This window comes from Oxyura jamaicensis, chromosome 1 (genome assembly GCF_011077185.1).
Source record: "Oxyura jamaicensis isolate SHBP4307 breed ruddy duck chromosome 1, BPBGC_Ojam_1.0, whole genome shotgun sequence".
Taxonomy (NCBI): Eukaryota; Metazoa; Chordata; class Aves; order Anseriformes; family Anatidae; genus Oxyura; species Oxyura jamaicensis.
The window spans coordinates 196,284,770-196,303,054 of NC_048893.1; the positions used below are offsets into that span (position 1 = coordinate 196,284,770).

At 40.8% G+C, this 18,285-nt stretch overlaps 1 protein-coding gene and 3 long non-coding RNA genes across 5 annotated transcripts in view; 3 read left to right on the forward strand and 1 right to left on the reverse strand.

The window, feature by feature from the left end:
* The window catches only part of CTSC (cathepsin C), a 24,629-nt gene continuing 6,344 nt past the window's right edge, over positions 1–18,285 (forward strand). Inside the window, exons 1-4 of one of the 2 annotated variants that reach the window (XM_035329239.1) lie at positions 1–124; positions 7,376–7,521; positions 17,496–17,662; positions 18,107–18,262. In XM_035329239.1, the coding sequence (XP_035185130.1) occupies positions 16–124; positions 7,376–7,521; positions 17,496–17,662; positions 18,107–18,262 (578 nt within the window). In that variant the 5' untranslated portion in view covers positions 1–15. Of the gene's footprint in view, positions 125–5,738; positions 5,983–7,375; positions 7,522–17,495; positions 17,663–18,106; positions 18,263–18,285 lie in introns of those variants that run through there. The other variant, XM_035329229.1, reaches the window with a different exon arrangement.
* The window catches only part of LOC118168737, a 20,330-nt gene continuing 10,189 nt past the window's right edge, over positions 8,145–18,285 (reverse strand). Inside the window, exon 3 of the long non-coding RNA XR_004751766.1 lies at positions 8,145–8,155. This is a non-coding gene — a long non-coding RNA (uncharacterized LOC118168737). The remainder of the gene's footprint in view (positions 8,156–18,285) is intronic.
* Positions 8,814–17,488, forward strand: LOC118168752. Its single transcript, XR_004751775.1, has 3 exons — positions 8,814–8,826; positions 17,138–17,139; positions 17,329–17,488. It is a non-coding gene; the product is annotated as an uncharacterized LOC118168752 (long non-coding RNA).
* Positions 11,397–16,694, forward strand: LOC118168754. The gene is made up of 2 exons (XR_004751777.1): positions 11,397–12,087; positions 16,428–16,694. It is a non-coding gene; the product is annotated as an uncharacterized LOC118168754 (long non-coding RNA).

An 18,285-nucleotide genomic window follows, 5' to 3' on the forward strand; every position in this document is an offset into this window, starting at 1 on the left:
ATCTAGTACCAGCCTATGTCTTCTAGTGTTTGCTTGATGTGCTCTGGGGAGAAGTTTCTGGACATTCAGCAAATCAGCCATGTCTTCTGGGGTTGGCTGCCCCAAAGTGTACCATTCACTCCAGGTAACACCTCCTTGATGTTTAAATATGCTGCGATATTCTAAAGATTTAAATACCTGAAAGAAATAGAACTCTAAACACGGGGTTCTCTATATTAAAACTTACTGAGCTTGCAGCAGTTTTGAAGATAATGCAGTTTTTGTGTTGCTTGTAATTACAATAATATTTCCTGTTATTCAGCCATAATTGGAAAATTAGTTGGATAATTTGATAGTGTTTTAGTCAATATGGAATGAGCATTGTTATTTTAATAGTCAATAAAATAACCAAAGCAATAGTATCTGGGAAGCTTCCACCCAAATTTCCTAACTTTCTAAACAGTAGAGCAAACTCAACATCTCTTAAATCAAGACATGTTTTTCCAGGAACAAGGGAATTCATGCACACACACACAAGCTGTGTAGTCAAGTATTCTGTGTATCATCTTTCAGAAAAAGTTGGCAGAAAAAATAAGTCATCAGAGGACAACAGCCAGACAAACCTACCAAGAGGTGATATTTATATTTGACTTATGGGATCAGATTCCACTATGATTTTTGTCCTTGAAGCGTGCTGTAGGAAAAAACAGCCTTCAGTGACATCCTTCTACAATTTGGGTGCTTCAGCAGCAATCTTGGTGAACAGAGTTCACACAAATATTAAACCACAGAGTCAGATTCTGCTAAGTTTCTATGTGAGCATTGTTATTTATATGATTGTTATTACTTAGACTTTGAATAGCGGTGGTACTTTAAAAGTTATTTTTTGACCACATCTTTTTGAGCCAAGAAAGAAAATAATACAAATAGATTTGAGAACATATACTAGCTGTTTCTAAAAAGAATCATTTAAAAAGAGTTCTTCTGCACTGCTTTATTATTATTATTAATCACTGCATCAGAATAAGTCATGAAATAAAAAGGGCAAGCATTCTGAGAAACAGTGCTTTTTTCCCCCTGTCAGCTACAAGTTTCAATAATGAATTTAGACCTCCTAGGCTCACAGCTGTCCATCAAGCTGGAAGACAGAGTTAGCTTCAAGGTGAGTATAATTTAGGTAACAATGTAATGCATATAATCTAAGGAACTAGCACAACAAAGTGGAAAAGGCAGTTGTTTATTAACTTTGTCAGTGCATATGGGACCTGGTGACTCCCCTCTCCATGTTCCTTACATACACATTCGAGAACCCATCTTACTAATTCTGTTTGTGAAATTAATTTCCGTAATTGCTAGCAACTGTTTGAGTTGTTCCACATAGTGAGTGTCTTCACTTACAACCAAGCAAATGAAAACAAGATAGGTTTATAGGTGCAACAAATAAATGCATAAGCTACCTCGTCCTAAAAACCTCCAGAAGCGAGGCTGTGTAGTTTTACTATGAAGTAAACAGCATCTGAAAGACAGGTGTGGAGAGCTGGGGGTTGGTTTCTTCTTGCAGAGAATTATTGATAGGATGAGAGGGAAGGGCCTAAAGTTGCACCAGGGGTTGTTCAGGTTGGAAACTAGGAGAAATTCTTTCTCAGAAAGAGTAGTCAGGCATTGGAACGGGTTGCGCAGGAAGGTGGTGGAGTCACCACCCTGGGAATGTTTAAGGAAAGGTTGGACCTGGTACTTAAGGACATAGGTTAGTGGGCAACGTTGGTGATAGAGTGATGGTTGGGCCAGGTGATCTTGGAGGTCTTATACAACCCTAATGACTCTATGATTCTAGTTTTACTGTGAAGTTCAATCATGCATAAAAGAATATATTGTTAAGCAGGTTTAAATACCCTACAGTAAAAAAAAAAAAAAAAAGTCAGATTTTATATAGTGAGATAATGATCGTGTATGAATTAATGCTCTGAAAAATAAGTCTCAGAGTACAGCTTTTCACTTTTTATCAGCATGTAATTAGGACATTGCTCTTGTTGAGAACCATCTGCAGAACAGCAACAACAGTCTCAGTAAGGAGTTAATATCAAAGACTGCATAGGATCATAAAAATACTTTTATTCTTGCATCTTTCCAAAACAGGCAAAAGAATTAATTAAGAATTCTCATGTTATGTTTAGCTTCTGTATTTTTAACAATTAGTTCCGTTATACTGTGCTAACAGCTTCAGTAGCAGTGGGGGGTGATGATACACCAACTAAATTGCAGCAGGGTTGGCAAGGAGATATTTTTTAATTAGACAGATACAGCTGGAATAAGTGGATAGGCTTTTGTGCACAGGGATCCTTTTTCATTTCAGTTTTCCCTAACATTAGCTTTTTGTGAAGCACTCCACGCACGTAATCTTTATGTTCTCTCCTTTAAAGTTGTGGATGGCTCATTACCACTCAGGTCATGGTTAGCTCCCATCCTGGGGAACTGACCTGACTGAATAACAACCACACCTGGGGTTTTTTGCTTCCAATATTATTTTCAGCCAGATCATTTCCTCACATCACTCTAACAAATGGTCACACAACACTCTGACTTGTACAGTCAGTGACAGGTCAAAGCAGTCGGGATTGGGGCAAGCTAGAAATAAATGCTTAATTTAGCATTATTGCCCAAATTCTGACTATAAGCATTCAATATCTGGTGAGCTAATCTTCACATTTGATGTCACTGAAGGAAAATCTCTGCTTTTCCCCATGCAATTGCTGCTGGCTGTGGGGTTCCCCTGGCCTAGTTCTGGTGAGTGATGGATCTTTTGTGGAGCTGATTCAACTCCCCAACACAGAAGAAAGACCTAGTTTTGAGCCCCAAAATGGTGATTTCAGTTACCCTACAAAACAGATTGCTGCATTCTGCAGCTGTCAGCAGGTTACTAGCCTAGCCCCTTTCTTTGGAGGCAATAAACCACGCAATGGGCTTGGTCTCTTCTGTGTGACTTTGCCCTCAGTCTCAAGTGTTTTGTAACATTGTTAGTACACAGAATTGAGAGGCCTTATAACAGATTTGATATAATTTCTCTTTCAAGAGAGTAGGTAACAGCTTACCTGAGTGTCATGACCAAACAGAAAAAATCCTGTCTGACACATGCAGGGGTACTAATTCAAGGCTGTACTTCACTGCCGAAACCAGGACTGTCAGTGCTTGTGAGGAGAGTGTTTTTTGTCTGTTTGTTATTTTTGTGTGGTGGTGGTGGTGGTTTTTCCCACAGAAATAATTAAATCTGCATTACTATTGGAGACAAAGCACAGGGAGTCTTTACTTTGCTCAAAAAGGCAAAATAAACTACATCTGAAGAGCAGAATCAGGGTGAACTGCACAGGCCAGGCTGAATTTAAATCACCTCTGCCCAGTTTCAGTGATTATTTTACATCCATATTATGTAAAATAAGCTTTATGTACAATAATCTATTGTGACTTCAAAGCAATCAAAGTGAAATCAGTATGTTTTTGTACAATGGCAACCTGCAGAGGCTACAAAACGAAACTGAAAATTGAAGTTCAAAGCACAGTACATATGCAATGGGGCAGGATCATCCAACCAGCATTGTGATTTGAAGATACCATAATCATTTTCTGCTCCTGCTTTAATAATGTGAAGTACTGTAACAGATGTTTCCAAGGTTACTGGGAAGTTTTGGTTTTCTTTTAGAAATTACAGAGCTTAATATATATATATATATATACATATATATAATATCTCTTTGGTGAAGAAAAGAGACTGTGTAGCCACCTCTCCTTAGTCAGGCTTCATCAGGAAGGCAAGGTGCATGCACTGATATGCAAAATGTAGCTGCCTTTGAAAAAAAAAAAAAAAAAAAAAAGCTCATCTCTTTTTAATACCCATAATAACATTATTGACCAATGCAGTCTCGGTGAAGTGAAACAGCATTTGTTTTCTTATCTGTAACACAGGAAATTCTGCTTTTCCTACCAAATCAATGTTTTAAGATCCTCAAAAGACTTTCCCCCCCCAAATGACATGTATTTTTGTCTCTTTATCACCCGTAGTATGAACGTATATTACCTGGTTGTTCTAAGAGTTAGCAATAAAATGTTAAATGAATCCTTCCATAAAAGGTTGAGAAGATGGCATAAAAACAAAGGGATGGACATAAAATAACATATTGCTTGAAATTGTTAAAATTTATTGACTTATTTCTAATCTCCTGATTTAAACTATTATGAAAATAAATAAATAAATAAAATCAGGACATTTCTAGTTTAAATCTAGTTTAGCTCAGAAGTAACTTTTGTCCCTGCCTGTGGTAGGGGGGTTGGAACTGTACAATTTTAAGGTCCCTTCCAACCCAAACCATTCTATGAATCTGATTTAAAACTAAATTGTTGAGATCAGTAATAAGAATATCTATCATGGAGATTTATACCAGTTTAGCAAAATTATTTTAAAATTTACATGCATAGTAAAGCTAGTGTTTCATTTTCATAGCAAACACAGTACTATAGGCATTTATTGTTCCCCTGAGATAGGCTATTTTTTTACATAAATTCGTTTTTAATTAGGGTATATTTACTCATCAGAGAGTCCTTTATCCTTCTTGGTTGTATGTATAACTTTGGGGATGTGAAAGTATGTACATTTTGAATCTGGAGAGGCAGCAAAACAAGCACCACTTCAAGTACATACTCAAACATGCACTCGGCTGCACTGAGAGGCTCAGTTTGGTTGAAACATCTCTGCCCTTTGACAACACCCAGTCTGGTCAGTGGACCTGCAAGAATTTGCATGTTACTAAGTCTTACACCTTCTGGGGGATTTTTCTGCATTTTTGGAGGCTATGGGCTGGTGCAGGTTTCTGGGGTCCCACATCCCATTCAGGACTGGTGCTGTGTGGTTTTCTGGCCACAGTGTGCAGCTGGTGCGGAAACCCTGAGTCACCTTGTGCAGCTAAAACCCGTGGTGGATGAGAGGCCATGTCCTCCACAGCTGCAAGACTCTCCTGCCTGAAATAACACTGGGGACTAACCCTGCCAGCCTGTGCCTCTCTGCTAGGACTTCTCTGAGTGTGAAAGCCTTGACTTGGATTTTGGGGCAGGGGCTCCAGAGATGATGTTGCCCTTTATAGGGGAGGATGCCCTTCAGGGGAAAGATACTGTCTGGGGAGGACGAGGCACTTTGGAGAGAAGGAGGCATGTTGGGGATGAGGATGCTCTTTGGGTAGGGGAATTCAATCTGGGAGAAAATGGCACTGGAATGGGTTACCCAGGGAAGTGGTGGAGTCACCATCTCTGGGGGTGTTTAGGTAAAGGTTGGACATGGTGCTTAGGGACATGGTTTAGTGTGTGATATTGGTGGTAGGGGGATGTTTGGGTGGTGGTGGTGGGGATGTTTGGACCAGATGATCTTGGAGGTCAAGGTTTTCCAAACCTAGTTACTATGATTCTATTTGTGTGGGCAATGCCTTCTGGTGAGGAAGGCATCGTTTACAGGGGAGGCCGTCCTTTGGGCAGGACACTCTTTGGGGAGGAGGACTCCCGTTGGACAGAAAGTAATTTTCAGGGGTCAGAGACACCTTTTGATGAGGACACCCTTCGAGAAGAACACCCTTTAGGGACAAGGTCACTCTTTGGGGACGATATCCCCATTCAGGGGCTTCTACACACTCCCAGACAGCCCCCCCCAGAGCTGGGGGGCAGGCCCAGAAGCCCGGCCCCTCACAGCGCAGCACGACCAGGGCCGCTCCGGGGCGGGCCCGGGGAAGCGGCGGGGCGGGGAGGCCGCGGCTCCCGCGTCCATTTTAAGGGCGGCTGCAGCGGGCGGCGGTGGGCGCGGCGCCATGGCAGGGTGGGCGCGGTGGGTAGCGGCGGTGGTGCTGGTGGCCCTGCCCGCCGAGCTGGTGGCCGATACCCCGGCCAACTGCTCCTTCGCCGACCTGCTGGGTGCCTGGCAGCTCCGTGTCTGGCGGGGGGGAGGCCGGCACGGCAACTGCTCCCAGGCGGGTGAGAGCGCGGCGGCCCCGTCCCGTTCCCCTTTTCCCCGCCTGGGTGGATCCGGCTGTGGGTGTAGGGGGCTCCGGGTGTGGGTGGGGGTCCCCTAAAGCTCGGTGGAGGGGTCCCTGGAAGCTCTGTGCCACCAGGCCTGTAAAGTGAAACTGGCGGCGAGGAAACGGGTGCCTGCTTTCTGGTGTGCTTGCTTGCAGCCGGCCTGTTTGCTCTTCTTTTTCTCTCTCTCTCTCTTTAAATATATATATATATGTATTAATCTGGGTCTATTCCTTGTAGCCCTCAGAACGTGGTTGCAAGCAGAAGCTTGCTAGCAGCATGTTATTTAAGGTTTTTGGTTTATAACACCCGCTTTGGCAATATTGGGGCCCCCATATGCTGCAGGTTTTGCCAGAGCCTGAAGCAGCATGCAGAGGTTGGTGCTGAACTCCTGGCAGCTGGGCTTAAGGCAAAAAGGGGCTGATCTGAATTAAACTGTATGAGAATTAACCTGTCTGGCTAAGGGTGAGCACTGTGGACAGCCCTATTGCAGCACTCCTCTTTTTGTTGTTTTGATTTATTCTTGTATTACCCCTTTTCTTGTATATTTTTGATTTGGATTCACCTAGACCTTTCTGTTTTTCTACTGCCTCATGCTGGTTTGCTTCCTCCTTCACAGCTCCAGATGTTTTTCCTCTCAGCTCAGCCTCTCCTGAAAGTGGCTCTTAACAAAGTGTCTCTTAAGTGGCAAAGTGTGTAGTTGCTCCTGGGCTACACCCAGGTCCCAGGAGACTCCCAGCTGTAAAAGCTCAAGTCGGATAACATCAGAAGTAAAAATAGCATTTCCCTTGAGAGCATAATAGTAGTGAGGAGTTATTACTTGATTATTATTTGACAGTACTATTTTAACAGTAGTTAATGCGTTGCATCTAAACTGTCCGTGATAGTTTGATCAGACAAGGCAAGTGGCAGGTGAGAATATGGGAGGTGAAGCTGGACCTGGCAGGATTTGGAGTAGTGGTGTGAGGTAGCCTGGTGGTTGATACCTGAAACCAGATGTTTCAGAGGAAGATTTGTCACTGCAGACACAGTGTCTTGAGTGACAGAGCATCCAAGTCCTATGTAGCTGTGTAGCAAGTTACATTTAAATAAGCTGATATTTTCCTGTAACAGCTGTTTGGTACTGCTGCTGTTAGTAATTAAATGTGCAAATACTGTCTAGCATTGCAAAAGGAACATGTTTGCAGTGATAGGTAAGTGAGGTCCCTGAGATGTGTTTGCTTGATGTCTTTTTGTGGGAGGCTTTATGTAGCGAGTGTATTTTAGTGTATTTTGGAAAAAAAAAATATGATATGCTCTTTACTCTTTCTTATTTTAATTGTATTCTTTGCATGTTCTTTCTTTCTTGCAGGGCCTGTGGAAAAAACAGTACTTGTGAATCTTCAGAAGCTAGATGTAGCTCAGGATAGTCTGGGCAATTATGGTTTCTTCACTTTGGTTTACAATCAAGGCTTTGAAATTGTGCTAAACAACTACAAGTGGTTTGCATTTTTTAAGGTGAGTGAACTTGTGGTCTGCATCAGCGACTGTTGCTAAAAGATCTTTCCTTGTTTTTCTGTATAATTGCTGAGTGCCACAGTAGAGAAGTGAGAATACTTGTTTCTCTTTGCTTGCATAACCAGACAAGTGGCTGTTTTCTTACACTAAGAACAATCAAAAATGTTTGTCAGTGGCTGGGTAGGGAGAAAAGGGTAGAAGAGGTATTTGAAAAATCTGGTAACAATGCTGCAGCTTCTGCTTCTGGGTATGTTTACTTCAATTGAAGAGCTTCATGAAGCTAACTCTCCCAGTGGTCTGGGCAAAACAGCTTTTTCAGTTTTCTTCCTGACAGCTTGCACCCAAATGAAATATCAAACATAACTGCTTTTATCTTTCCTTAAAGATGTTCTCAAACTTGTGAAATGTACCCTCCTCACTGTAGAAAGGTCATCTGTGCTCCATGTTGGAGGATTTCTAGGAGCTGTGGTTCTTATGTCAGAGTAAGCCTTAAATCGTCAAGGAACTTTCCTACCCCTTATAATTCTTCTTTTAAGTAACACTGTATTCTCCAGTCTGTTAATGACTTCAGATCAAGCTGAAAATGACTAGTAGTCAAGGGATAGACCAGCGAAGACCCACTTGCAAAGGAGCACTCTGCTGGTCAGCTGAGGAATGATGTTATGAATCTGAAGGGTGGCTTTAAACAATCTGCAGGATGACCTGTCTACTTGGGAGACAGTGTCTGAGCAGTCCTGCTGCACAGAACACGTGTGTGCAGCCCTCACCAGGAGCAGTGAATATGTTTCTTGGTTATTTTAGGAGGTGTGATCCTATGTTTGGTTTGAGATGAATTGATAGTAAACACCCAGACCTTGTCCAAGCATAAAATCTCTGAACCTTGATTAGTCTTAAGGAGGGTAAAGAAATGGCTTCTGTTTCAAATTGGTTTTCTGGGAGCAATTGTAGATAGTTTATTTCACAGCAGCTATTTTCAAGTCAGTATTGTCAGATGTTAAAAAAAGCGAGTGATCTTTTCTTCTGGGGAGCCATAGTCATTTCTATTCAGTAAGGATAAATGAAGCTCTAACTGAACCTTCCTCCGTGTCTTGGAGTCCATTTAAGTTAAAAAAAAAAAAAAAAAAAGTGTAGGTTGTTGTTTTCAGACTGTCAGTGGTGTTTTTTAAGTTTTTTTTTTTTTTTTTTTTTTTTTTTAAAAAAAAAAGTAGCCTTTCATCCAGAAGTATTACTGTTTTAAAACAGGGTCTTATATTTGAGCAAAAGGAAAGTTTGAGAGAGAAATGCACAAATGATTTTCTCTCATCTGTAGATATCATCAAGATAGCAACACTAAACTACCATGATGCATATGCCCCAGATTGGCAGGTGATACAACAAAAACTACAGACAGTGAAGAGTACTCTAATTGGGCAGATTTGCCTCTGAAACTTCTCAGACAGGGACATTCTGTAAGCTTTCCTAGAGTGGGGGAGTGCTCACCTCAAAAGTTACAGGAATCGCTGGCTCTGTGAGGGTAGTGGACCTCTGTATGTTGTAGTATTGCGATATGAAGCCTGAATTCATGAACATCTCCAGCAGCTGGAATTCGGCAATCATTGCTGTCCTTGGAGAGCAATGATTGCCTTGCTTGTCCTTTCCAAGACCCCCAAGATCATCTAGTCCAACGGTCCTCTCTACCATCAATATTACTCACTAAACCATGTCATCTTGGGAGAGACAGTTCAACTAACAGGTGGGAATCCTGAAGCTGATACCTTACACTGAAATGCAGTTGTTTCACAAGCCAGTAGCGTAAGCAGTTGAGGAAGTGTTGATTATCAAACTAATTCTTTAATGTGATCTGTTTGATCTCAGAAACAGTGGCCTGCTCCAGAATATTAGGCACCAACTTGAAGGCATTTTGGAGTCTCTAAAGGCCTTATTTACTGTTACTTTTCACTTGTGAAATATCTTCTTGGAAGATGAGATCTAAGTCAAGTGACCAATAAGTGCTGATTTGGAATCTTCCTTGGAATTTATGAAAAGGAAGTACTCTGATAAGAGTGCTGTTAAGCAATATATCAAAAATAGTAGAATGCCCCCAAAAGGGGTAAAAGGGATTATGAAAATTCTAAGAGGCATGACAAGGGTGGCTGAGGATACTTGGTTTGTTCAGCTTAGGACAGACTGAGAAGTGACCTCATTGCTGTCTACAGCTTCCTCATGAAGGGAAGAAGAGAAGAGAGGTAATGATCTCTCTGGTGACCAAGCCATAGGACACAAGGGAATGGCATGAAGTTGTGTCAGGGGATGTTCAGATTGGTTATTAGGAAAAAAATCTTTACTGAGGTGGTGGTTGGGTGCCAGAACAGGCTCCCTAAGGAAGTGGTCGTCTTCCCAAGCCTGTCAATGTTCAACAAAGTGTTTGGACGATGCTCCTTGATATTATCTGCCTCTTAGGTTCCCCGGTGGAGCTATGAGTTGGACTTGATGATCCCTGATTTGGAAGGGACCCACAAGGTATTCTGTGATTCTATGACTTGGTTGTCATAGAATAATTCGGTCTGAAAGGAACTTGAGGATGTCTTATGATCCAACTTCTTATTTAAAAAAAAGAGTCAAATACATGCCTGAGTATTAGTAATGCATGTTACCTTGCATTTCATGAGCGTGAATGTGTCTTAGTCTTTTGTAGGTAAAAGGGTTCATTGTTAGTTTTGCAGTTTCATTTGATACTGAGAAATAGGAAGCTTGTTTGTCCCATTGTTTAGTGATAGGGATTCCATCAGCTACACGTGCTTAATTTGAAGACTTCTTTCCTTAAAAATTATGGAGACGACTAGAGCACAAGTCATTTACCCTCTGTATAATCTTTCATTCATGTTATTGCTGTAAAAGAAACCACAGATTACCAAAATGGAAGTACAATGGCTAAAGAAGTATGAGGAAATATAGCAGCACTTAGTAAATGCATCTTTTTTCCTTCAGACAGCTAGTTGACTTTGGGCAAGAATTTGTAATACTGATCGTCACCAAACTTATTTCGCAATTGTCAGTGGGCACTAGAGTAGAAATGGTTCCTTACAAACTGCCTGACCTTATGACATATGCTGATTTTTTTTTTTTTTTTTAATCCAGTAAATGTTGCATTACATTTGAAATAGAAATACAAAATATATAGTTTTGATAAAAACTGAAAATGGTTTCTTACCTTTAATGCAATTTACACTCTTCTAGGATTGATTCCATTGCCATCCCTTATAAAACTTATAGGGGAAGATAATATACTCAGTTCAGCGCACACTTGGAATTTTTTTTTTTTGAAGAATGATTGCTTATTGTTTAAAATAACTGTACCATTTATACCTGAAATAACTTAATCATAGCAGACTTTACTTGCTTAGTGATGGTCATAATCTAGCAGTCCTTGGAGTAAAATAGGGTGAACTAGAAAGCTAATTAGAGATGGCCTTCCTACCTGGAGATGGAGCAGTGGAGCAAGAGGAAAGCATGAAAGCCATTTCTTAGAATATTGCTTAGCCTTGATTATTATTTAGAATGTGGTAAGTCATTAGGTGTAGTCCCTTTGGAGTTCATGGAAAGAATTATCAGTCTGCCAGCACTCTTGCTTTATAGCAAGAAGATATAGAACTGGTATGTCTAATGCAGAGCAATCGCATATTGGTTTTTACTACTCTGAAATAACTTTTCAATTTACTCCCTGCTCTGGAGTTACAGATTCTGAATTGACCTTTTTGGTTCATGAACAGTTTGATTTTGATTTCCAAAAGAAAGATCTCATGTTTATGAGTCACCTTGGAAGAACAACATTGTTTATCCTAGCATCTCAATACTTTAGACTTTCTCACTTTTTTTTTTTTTAATTTCAGTTGCTATAATGTGATAATACAGAAAATAATAATCTGAGGCTGGTCTCATACCATCCTTTAAGACTTCTGCTCTTCTGAAAATGCTTACAGAGCAGCCATAACACAAAGTTTGCACATCTCCTTCCGTGGTTGTGGGTTTGGGCTTGTCAGGAAAGTATTCGTTGTTTAAAGTTTGTTCGTAAATTTTAAGTTCTGTTTGCTGCACTGAAGTTAAATTATGTGGCTGAAAACCCATTTGTAACAGAACAGGTAAATTATCCTGATTTACTTACTATGATGCTTTAGTACTTTCTTTGTATTCTGCTGTTGAGCAGAGGACAGAGATGTTGGGCTAAATGAAGAGCTGTATTTCAGCCAATACAGTACTTCATGCGTCTCAAGCATAGAGGTTCAACGAGGTACTAACTGAACTTGCAGTGTATTTTTGCTTAATGTTGAAGAATCAAACTTTTAATAACTAAAAAGAATGCAGTGGGCTTGTCTAACTGTGGCTTTAGCAGAGCTACTATACTATATGGATACAACCTGTTTGATAATGCACATTTCAGTTAGTTTTTCTAGTAGTCTTTGGTTCTTGTGACTTACTAAACAGCCACATACTCAAATTTTTGTAGGACCTCACAGACTTTACAAGCTAATTGTTCTTTCACCTGGAGACTATGGGCAAATGACTTTCAACACAAAAGGAGTGGATTGGGTGAGCTCACCAATGCATTTGTTTTCCACAGATTGTTTTAATAGACTAAGTGAGTAAGCACTAGTGGTATTTTACTTCTAATTATTCTTTTGCATAGACTTGTCTATCTAGACTTACCGAGTTAAATGCAGTTTTTTACTGAATTCATGCATTTGGCTTGTCACAAGTCATGGATACTCTGCTTGGTGTTCATTTGCAGCACACAACTTCTTTGTTTATGCTCACTTCTTACTTAATGTGTGCTGCTGAAACACCACACATGCTGAACTTGGATATGAAGTAAGTGTGCTGACTCCTGGCAGAAACCTTAGCGCATGCTTCTGCTGGATAATATAAGGATTCTGTATGGCTACACAACATACAAGGCTGTAAAGTGTTTTTCAAGTGATAGCAATAGAAATAGAAGTAAAATAGTATAAAAAGCTAGAGTGAGTCTGAAAGGAAGATTGAGGCATGCTTGCTTCAATCATTCGATGTATAATAAGCACTACAAGTGACTACTGCTTTGGAGAGAGAGAGAGTCTTGTAAAAATCTTAGTTTATCCCTAAGGTTGTATTATGGATTTGAAGGGTAGACCATCCAGTGGATAAGGAATTGGCTTGATGACTGCACCCAGAGAGTAGTCATCAGTGGTTCTATGTCCAGGTGGAGGTTGGTGATGAGCAGTGTCCCTCAGGGGTCTGTCCTGGGACTGGTGCTTTTCAATATCTTCATCAGTGACATGGGAGATGGGATCGAGTGCACCCTCAGCAAGTTTGCAGATGACGTCAAGCTGAGTGGTGCAGTCAATGCAATAGAAGGAAGGGATGCCATCCAAAGGGACCTGGACAGGCTGGAGAAGTGGGCAGATGTTAACTGTTAGAGGATCAGCAAATCCAAGTGCAAGGTGCTGCACCTGGGCCAGGGCAACCCCAGACATGAGTACACTCTGAGAGAAGAACTGGTTGAGTGCAGCACTACAGAGCAGGACTTTGGGATTCTGGTAGGTGAAAGGCTCAACATGAACCAGCAGCATGTGCTTGCAGCCCAGAAGGCCATCTGCATCCTGGGCTGTATCAACAGAGGCCAGCAGGTGGAGGGAGGTGATTGTCCCCTTCTGTTCTGCCTTTGTGAGGCCCCACCTGGAGTGCTGTGTACAGGTCTGGAACCCCCAGTACAAGAAAGATGTGGAGCTGTTAGAGTGGTTCCAAAGGAGGGCTACAAAGATGATTAGAGTGCTGGAGCACCTCTCTTGTGAAGAAAGGCTGAGGGAGCTGGGGATGTTGAGCCTGGAGATGAGAAGGCTCTGGGGAGACCTCATTGTGGCCTTCCAGAACTTAATGGGGGCTTATAAAAAGGATGGAGGAGGACTCTTTACTTGGGTAGATAAGCACCGGACAAGGGGGAATGGTCTTAAACTAAAAGAGGATAGATTTAGACTAGACATTAGGAGGAAGTTCTTCCCTGTAAAAATAAGGAGGCACTGGAACAGGTTGCCCAGAGAAGCTGTGGATGCCCGATCCCTGGAGGTGTTCAAGGCCAACCTGGATGGGGCCTTGGCAACCTGATCTAGTGGGTTGCATCACTGCCTGTGGCTGGGGGTTGGAGTTAGATGATCTTTAAGGGCCCTTCCAACCTGAGCCACTCTATGATGACTGTATTGCTTCTGACTTTTGAGTTGTACTATAGGGAGAAAAAAAAAGGCTTGTCTTTTTCATATTAAAATGTTACCACTACTTCAGTTGAAAGAAATAGATTAGAGACCATTCCACTACACAAGGTACTAAGCTTTTTCCAGACTTTCTTTGACATCTCCCTCTTTCAGCTTTTCCTCTATTTCCCACCACACCCAAATCTTTTTAAAACTAAGGACTTCTTGCTGAAATAAGCAACCCAGACAAGTGAGAGTAATTAAGGTTTCAGGATGTTACCAAAACAGAAAAAATTGTATTCAGACTTTTTTGATGTTGCTGAAATGTAAATGTTAGAGTTGGTAGTGCTATTTAATTCAGCAAATCAATTGAAAGTTGATTTCTAACAATCTTAGTTGGACTCACATAACTAGTAATGAGGTTCCTGCCGTTTCCCTGAAGTATAAAAGTGAAAGCATAGACTCCTGAACTGCAGAATCCATGTTCTTCGGAGGAAAAAAAAAGCATAGAGTTTGTGTTTGCTTGCAAGATAGTGTTTTGTTCTGATAGTCTCACTTTTGTATGCTTGTACAGTAGGGTGTCTGCAATCCCATTCTAGTTTAGAATGTACTTCCTGTATTAATATGCATAGGTGCACTTGTAAATTTGTTGAGAAACAAGGGGTAAATCTTTCCAAAATTATTACTGTAGAGGGTAATTCTGCTTCCTAGAATTTGAGTTGCTTTTTGCTTGAGCATTGCTTAAATTGTGAACAACAGATATAAGAGGAGGGGATGGCAGCCTGGGTATGTTGCAGTGCTGTGTCCGACAAGGTCTCTGTCCTTTCTTTCTGTTAGGGAGATGTAAAACTTAAAGAAAATTGTAAACAATTAATGTTACCAATGCTAGAATTACATTTAGATTGTGTCATGATGACCTGCACAAGCAAGACTAATGAAATATCAGAAAGATTACCTAGGTTCAGGTATGTAATAGCAAGCCTTGAAGTTTAGGTACATGAAATCTTGTAAGGTTAGGATTGGAATTGTTTAGCTAACTTCTGGCATTACATGAAGTCGTGTGAGATGTCTTATTAGAAGAAATAAGTGTTCGAAATGGAATTGAAGTTTCGTGTTTTCAAGTCTTAGAATTTGAACTGTGAATGTAGGTTTTTTTTATCTTTTCTACAGGATTTGTTCCAATATGGTCAGATTATGTTGGATTGAGTGTACTTGAAGCTGCAAACATGAGCATTGGCTGATTAAACTATCACACAGCAGGGCTGCAGTGGTCTTTTATCACTTACAAAACACTGTTTCTTTTTTTTTTTTTTTTTTTTAAAGACTGCAGAGGAAGTGGATGCAGTAGAAGCCCAGTAATTGCTGGTGGTCACAGCTGCATGGCTGTTACCTTCTGAAGCATGCTGTTCTGTTGAGAGTTCTGCAGGTGTGGTGGTGTGCCAGCAGCTCTGGTGGTCCTGTGCTGTAATTCATATGCAGCTGAATTGGTGATAGTGCAGCCAGTGGTGCCTCACAGAACTAACACTGCTGAAGTTGGTCATGCCCCTGTCTGCCTGTGCTTTGAGCAGGCATACCCAAAGTAGATCCTCTAAAACTGGTACTCTCAGATTTGCTAAATCTAACCTTGTCAGAGTTCGTCTCTGATCTGAGTATGGAATCCTACATGTGGTTACCAATGAAATGCTGATCTAATTGTGTACCCTTTAGTAATAAGCAGTTGGTGTCATTGTTATGGCAGCGAGGACTTTGCAATTTCAGTTTGGCTCTTCTAACATGTGGCTCATTTGGGAGTCAGCTGGTTCTAGGAATTAAGCACAAATGCTGTTTAATGGCAAGTGTTGTTTAATGATGGGCAAACAAGGCGAGTTTTAGTTTCAATGTGTAGTTTGGCTGAAAATTCACTACCTGTTTTCTCAGTGTGGATAAGTCCTAAATCTGTTCTGCTTGTTATGAATTAATACAATTCTTCGTGCTAGACAGAATCTGCATTCTGAATGGTATAGAAAGCAGTCCTGTTCCTTGAGTATTTTTCAAGTATTCAGATTCATGGCCAGTGGTCATCAAGAATGGTTGTGCTTAGTCTTGTTTAAATCTAGGTGATTCTAGGTAAATCTAGGTGTGTTAGGTCACCCTCTTTGGCAAGGGGGGTTTGGACTAGACGGTCTCCAGAGGTCCCTTCCAACCTCAACCATTCTGTGAAATCAGGCAGTTTTTAAGGAAGGTGAGTAGGTATTCAGTTACACTATCGTGTAGAGCCAAATAAAGTGCTTTCACAGTAACTTATTGATGCAAAGTCAGTAACTTTTTGTTTGTGTATGTGTATTTTAGTAATGCTGTTGTGAAGAGGGTATTTCTCAAAAGTTATCTCTGGACCTTGCCCTTGTATTTGGCCAAGTGTAGTTCTGCCTAGTATTGTGAAATCTTTCTTCACAGTAAGATGGGATGAACAGAACAAAAAACAGCTCAGCCTTTTAGTGCCTGATCAATAAACGTGCTTGTTTTGCTAGGCAAGCACGGATTTAGATGTGATGCCTCCAAACTGGGGACAAAGTAAACTCCCATTGTTCTAAAACAGTCAGAAGATTAAAACCTTTAATTATCTTCTGGTTGATAGACTTAATTATTTCATTGTCTTCTTCAGTTTTCCTATAGGACTGTCATAGTCACAAACTTCCCAGTGCACAGACTTGCTCTGTGGTCTATCTTGAGGCATTTCCATTGCTCTAAGCCACCATCTTTTTCACTGAAGAGGCTGACCAGCATTTTGCTGAAATACAGCTCCAAATCCATATACCATGTGTACATATGACATTTGAACAGGATGGGATTTAATGAAGTCTCCTTGGATTAGGAAACTTGGATTTCATTGAAGTAATCGATGATTAGAAAAGTAAAGGTAAAGCTTTTGTAGTATGAATTTCCAAGTTCCTGTGTAACTTAATACAAAATAGACTTGCACCTTGAGGATAAACCTTAGAAGACTGCCCATCCCCACCCCTCTTCCCCCCTAAAAAGGCATTCTACTGTGAAAGAATTGCAAATTTAGGAAACTCTTCATGCAGCTGGATAGCATGTTAGTTGTAGGTGTTATATGCAGATGTACTTCACTGAATAGGTTCATTTATTATTCTTCATTTATTATTATTCATTCATTATTCTTCAGTGGTGGAATGAAGACCCATGGCAGGATAAGGAAGTGTTAGGACTTGGGACTTCATGCTTTAGTAGCACTCTCCTCACCCCCCAGTTCCTATTGTGTTGCACTCAGTGGATCATCCTTTTCTTATTGTCTTATTTTGATAGCTCAGGTGAAACTGGTTCTTCATGTTCTTTCACTGCAGCTCAGACTTCAAGCAGTTGCAAGATGTCCCACCTTCAGTTGTGACTTTTAAAAGAGAAATGCTCTAATTTGCCCTGAGACGTTACTATGTGAGGAAACCTGCCATTCTCCCTGCCTTTACTTTTCAGGCTACCATGAGTCTTGGTTTCTTCTAACACTTGCAGCAGTCTAGGGTTACTTTTGACTAGATACAATTGTGGTTCAAGAATTCTCAGGGGCCGTGAACAGAAGGATAAATGTTAGGATGTCTGTTATACTTTCTATATAAAGTTAATGTTCTCTTGATGCTTTCTTTTGAAATCAAACATGATGTGAGTTGGTCTAGAATGTTGGATCACTTCCTCTGAAACAGAACAGAAAGCAGCTGGGTGGGTAGGGACTATTGGTATGCTAGCAAGTGCATGTGTTTAACACAACATAACCTCTTCACATTACAGTATAAAAAAGAAGGCCAGAAGGTAACCAGCTACTGTAATGAGACTCTACCAGGCTGGGTACATGATGTACTTGGCCACAATTGGGCTTGCTTCAGTGGACAGAAGATTTCTTCATCTCTCTCAGACGTTCATGTAAACTACCTACCTCTGCAGAAACCCCAAGGAAGGTAAGCAACAGATAAGTGACCTTTTATTGGATAAAACATTTGGTATGCTTCAGGTTTCAGTAGAAATCATATGGATCATTTCTGTGGCTGGGGATGAAGCTAATGCCAGTGATAATGTTGGAATGAACTTTGAATGTACAAAGACGGACAGGCTGTGCCTGTCATATCACACAGACGCTCCTTCAGTCTGTGTTTTCCTGCAGTTACTGTTGAAGCCCAATTACAAAACTGGCATGTCTGAAAGAGATGGTTGTATCCTGCCAATTATAGGCTGCCTTAAATTTCAGAAACCTTGTTGTGATCCAATGATTGCGTATCTCTGTATTAATAAGTAGCAGAAGACTCTTCCAGAATTAGAGCCTTCTCCATATTTAGTTTGGAGAATGTTCTTAAATTTCAATCCTAGTCCTTTTCCTATTGTGCTGTTTCATTTGTTGTTTGCAGACTTTCAAGCAGACGCTATGTGCACAACTTTGACTTTGTAAATGCTATCAACACTCAACAGAAGTCATGGAGAGCAACAAGATACAAGGAGTATGAGAATTTTGCCCTGGAAGAGCTAACTAGGAGAGCTGGGGGTCTCTATTCCAGGACTTCAAGGTACTGCAACCTTTTGCTTTCTC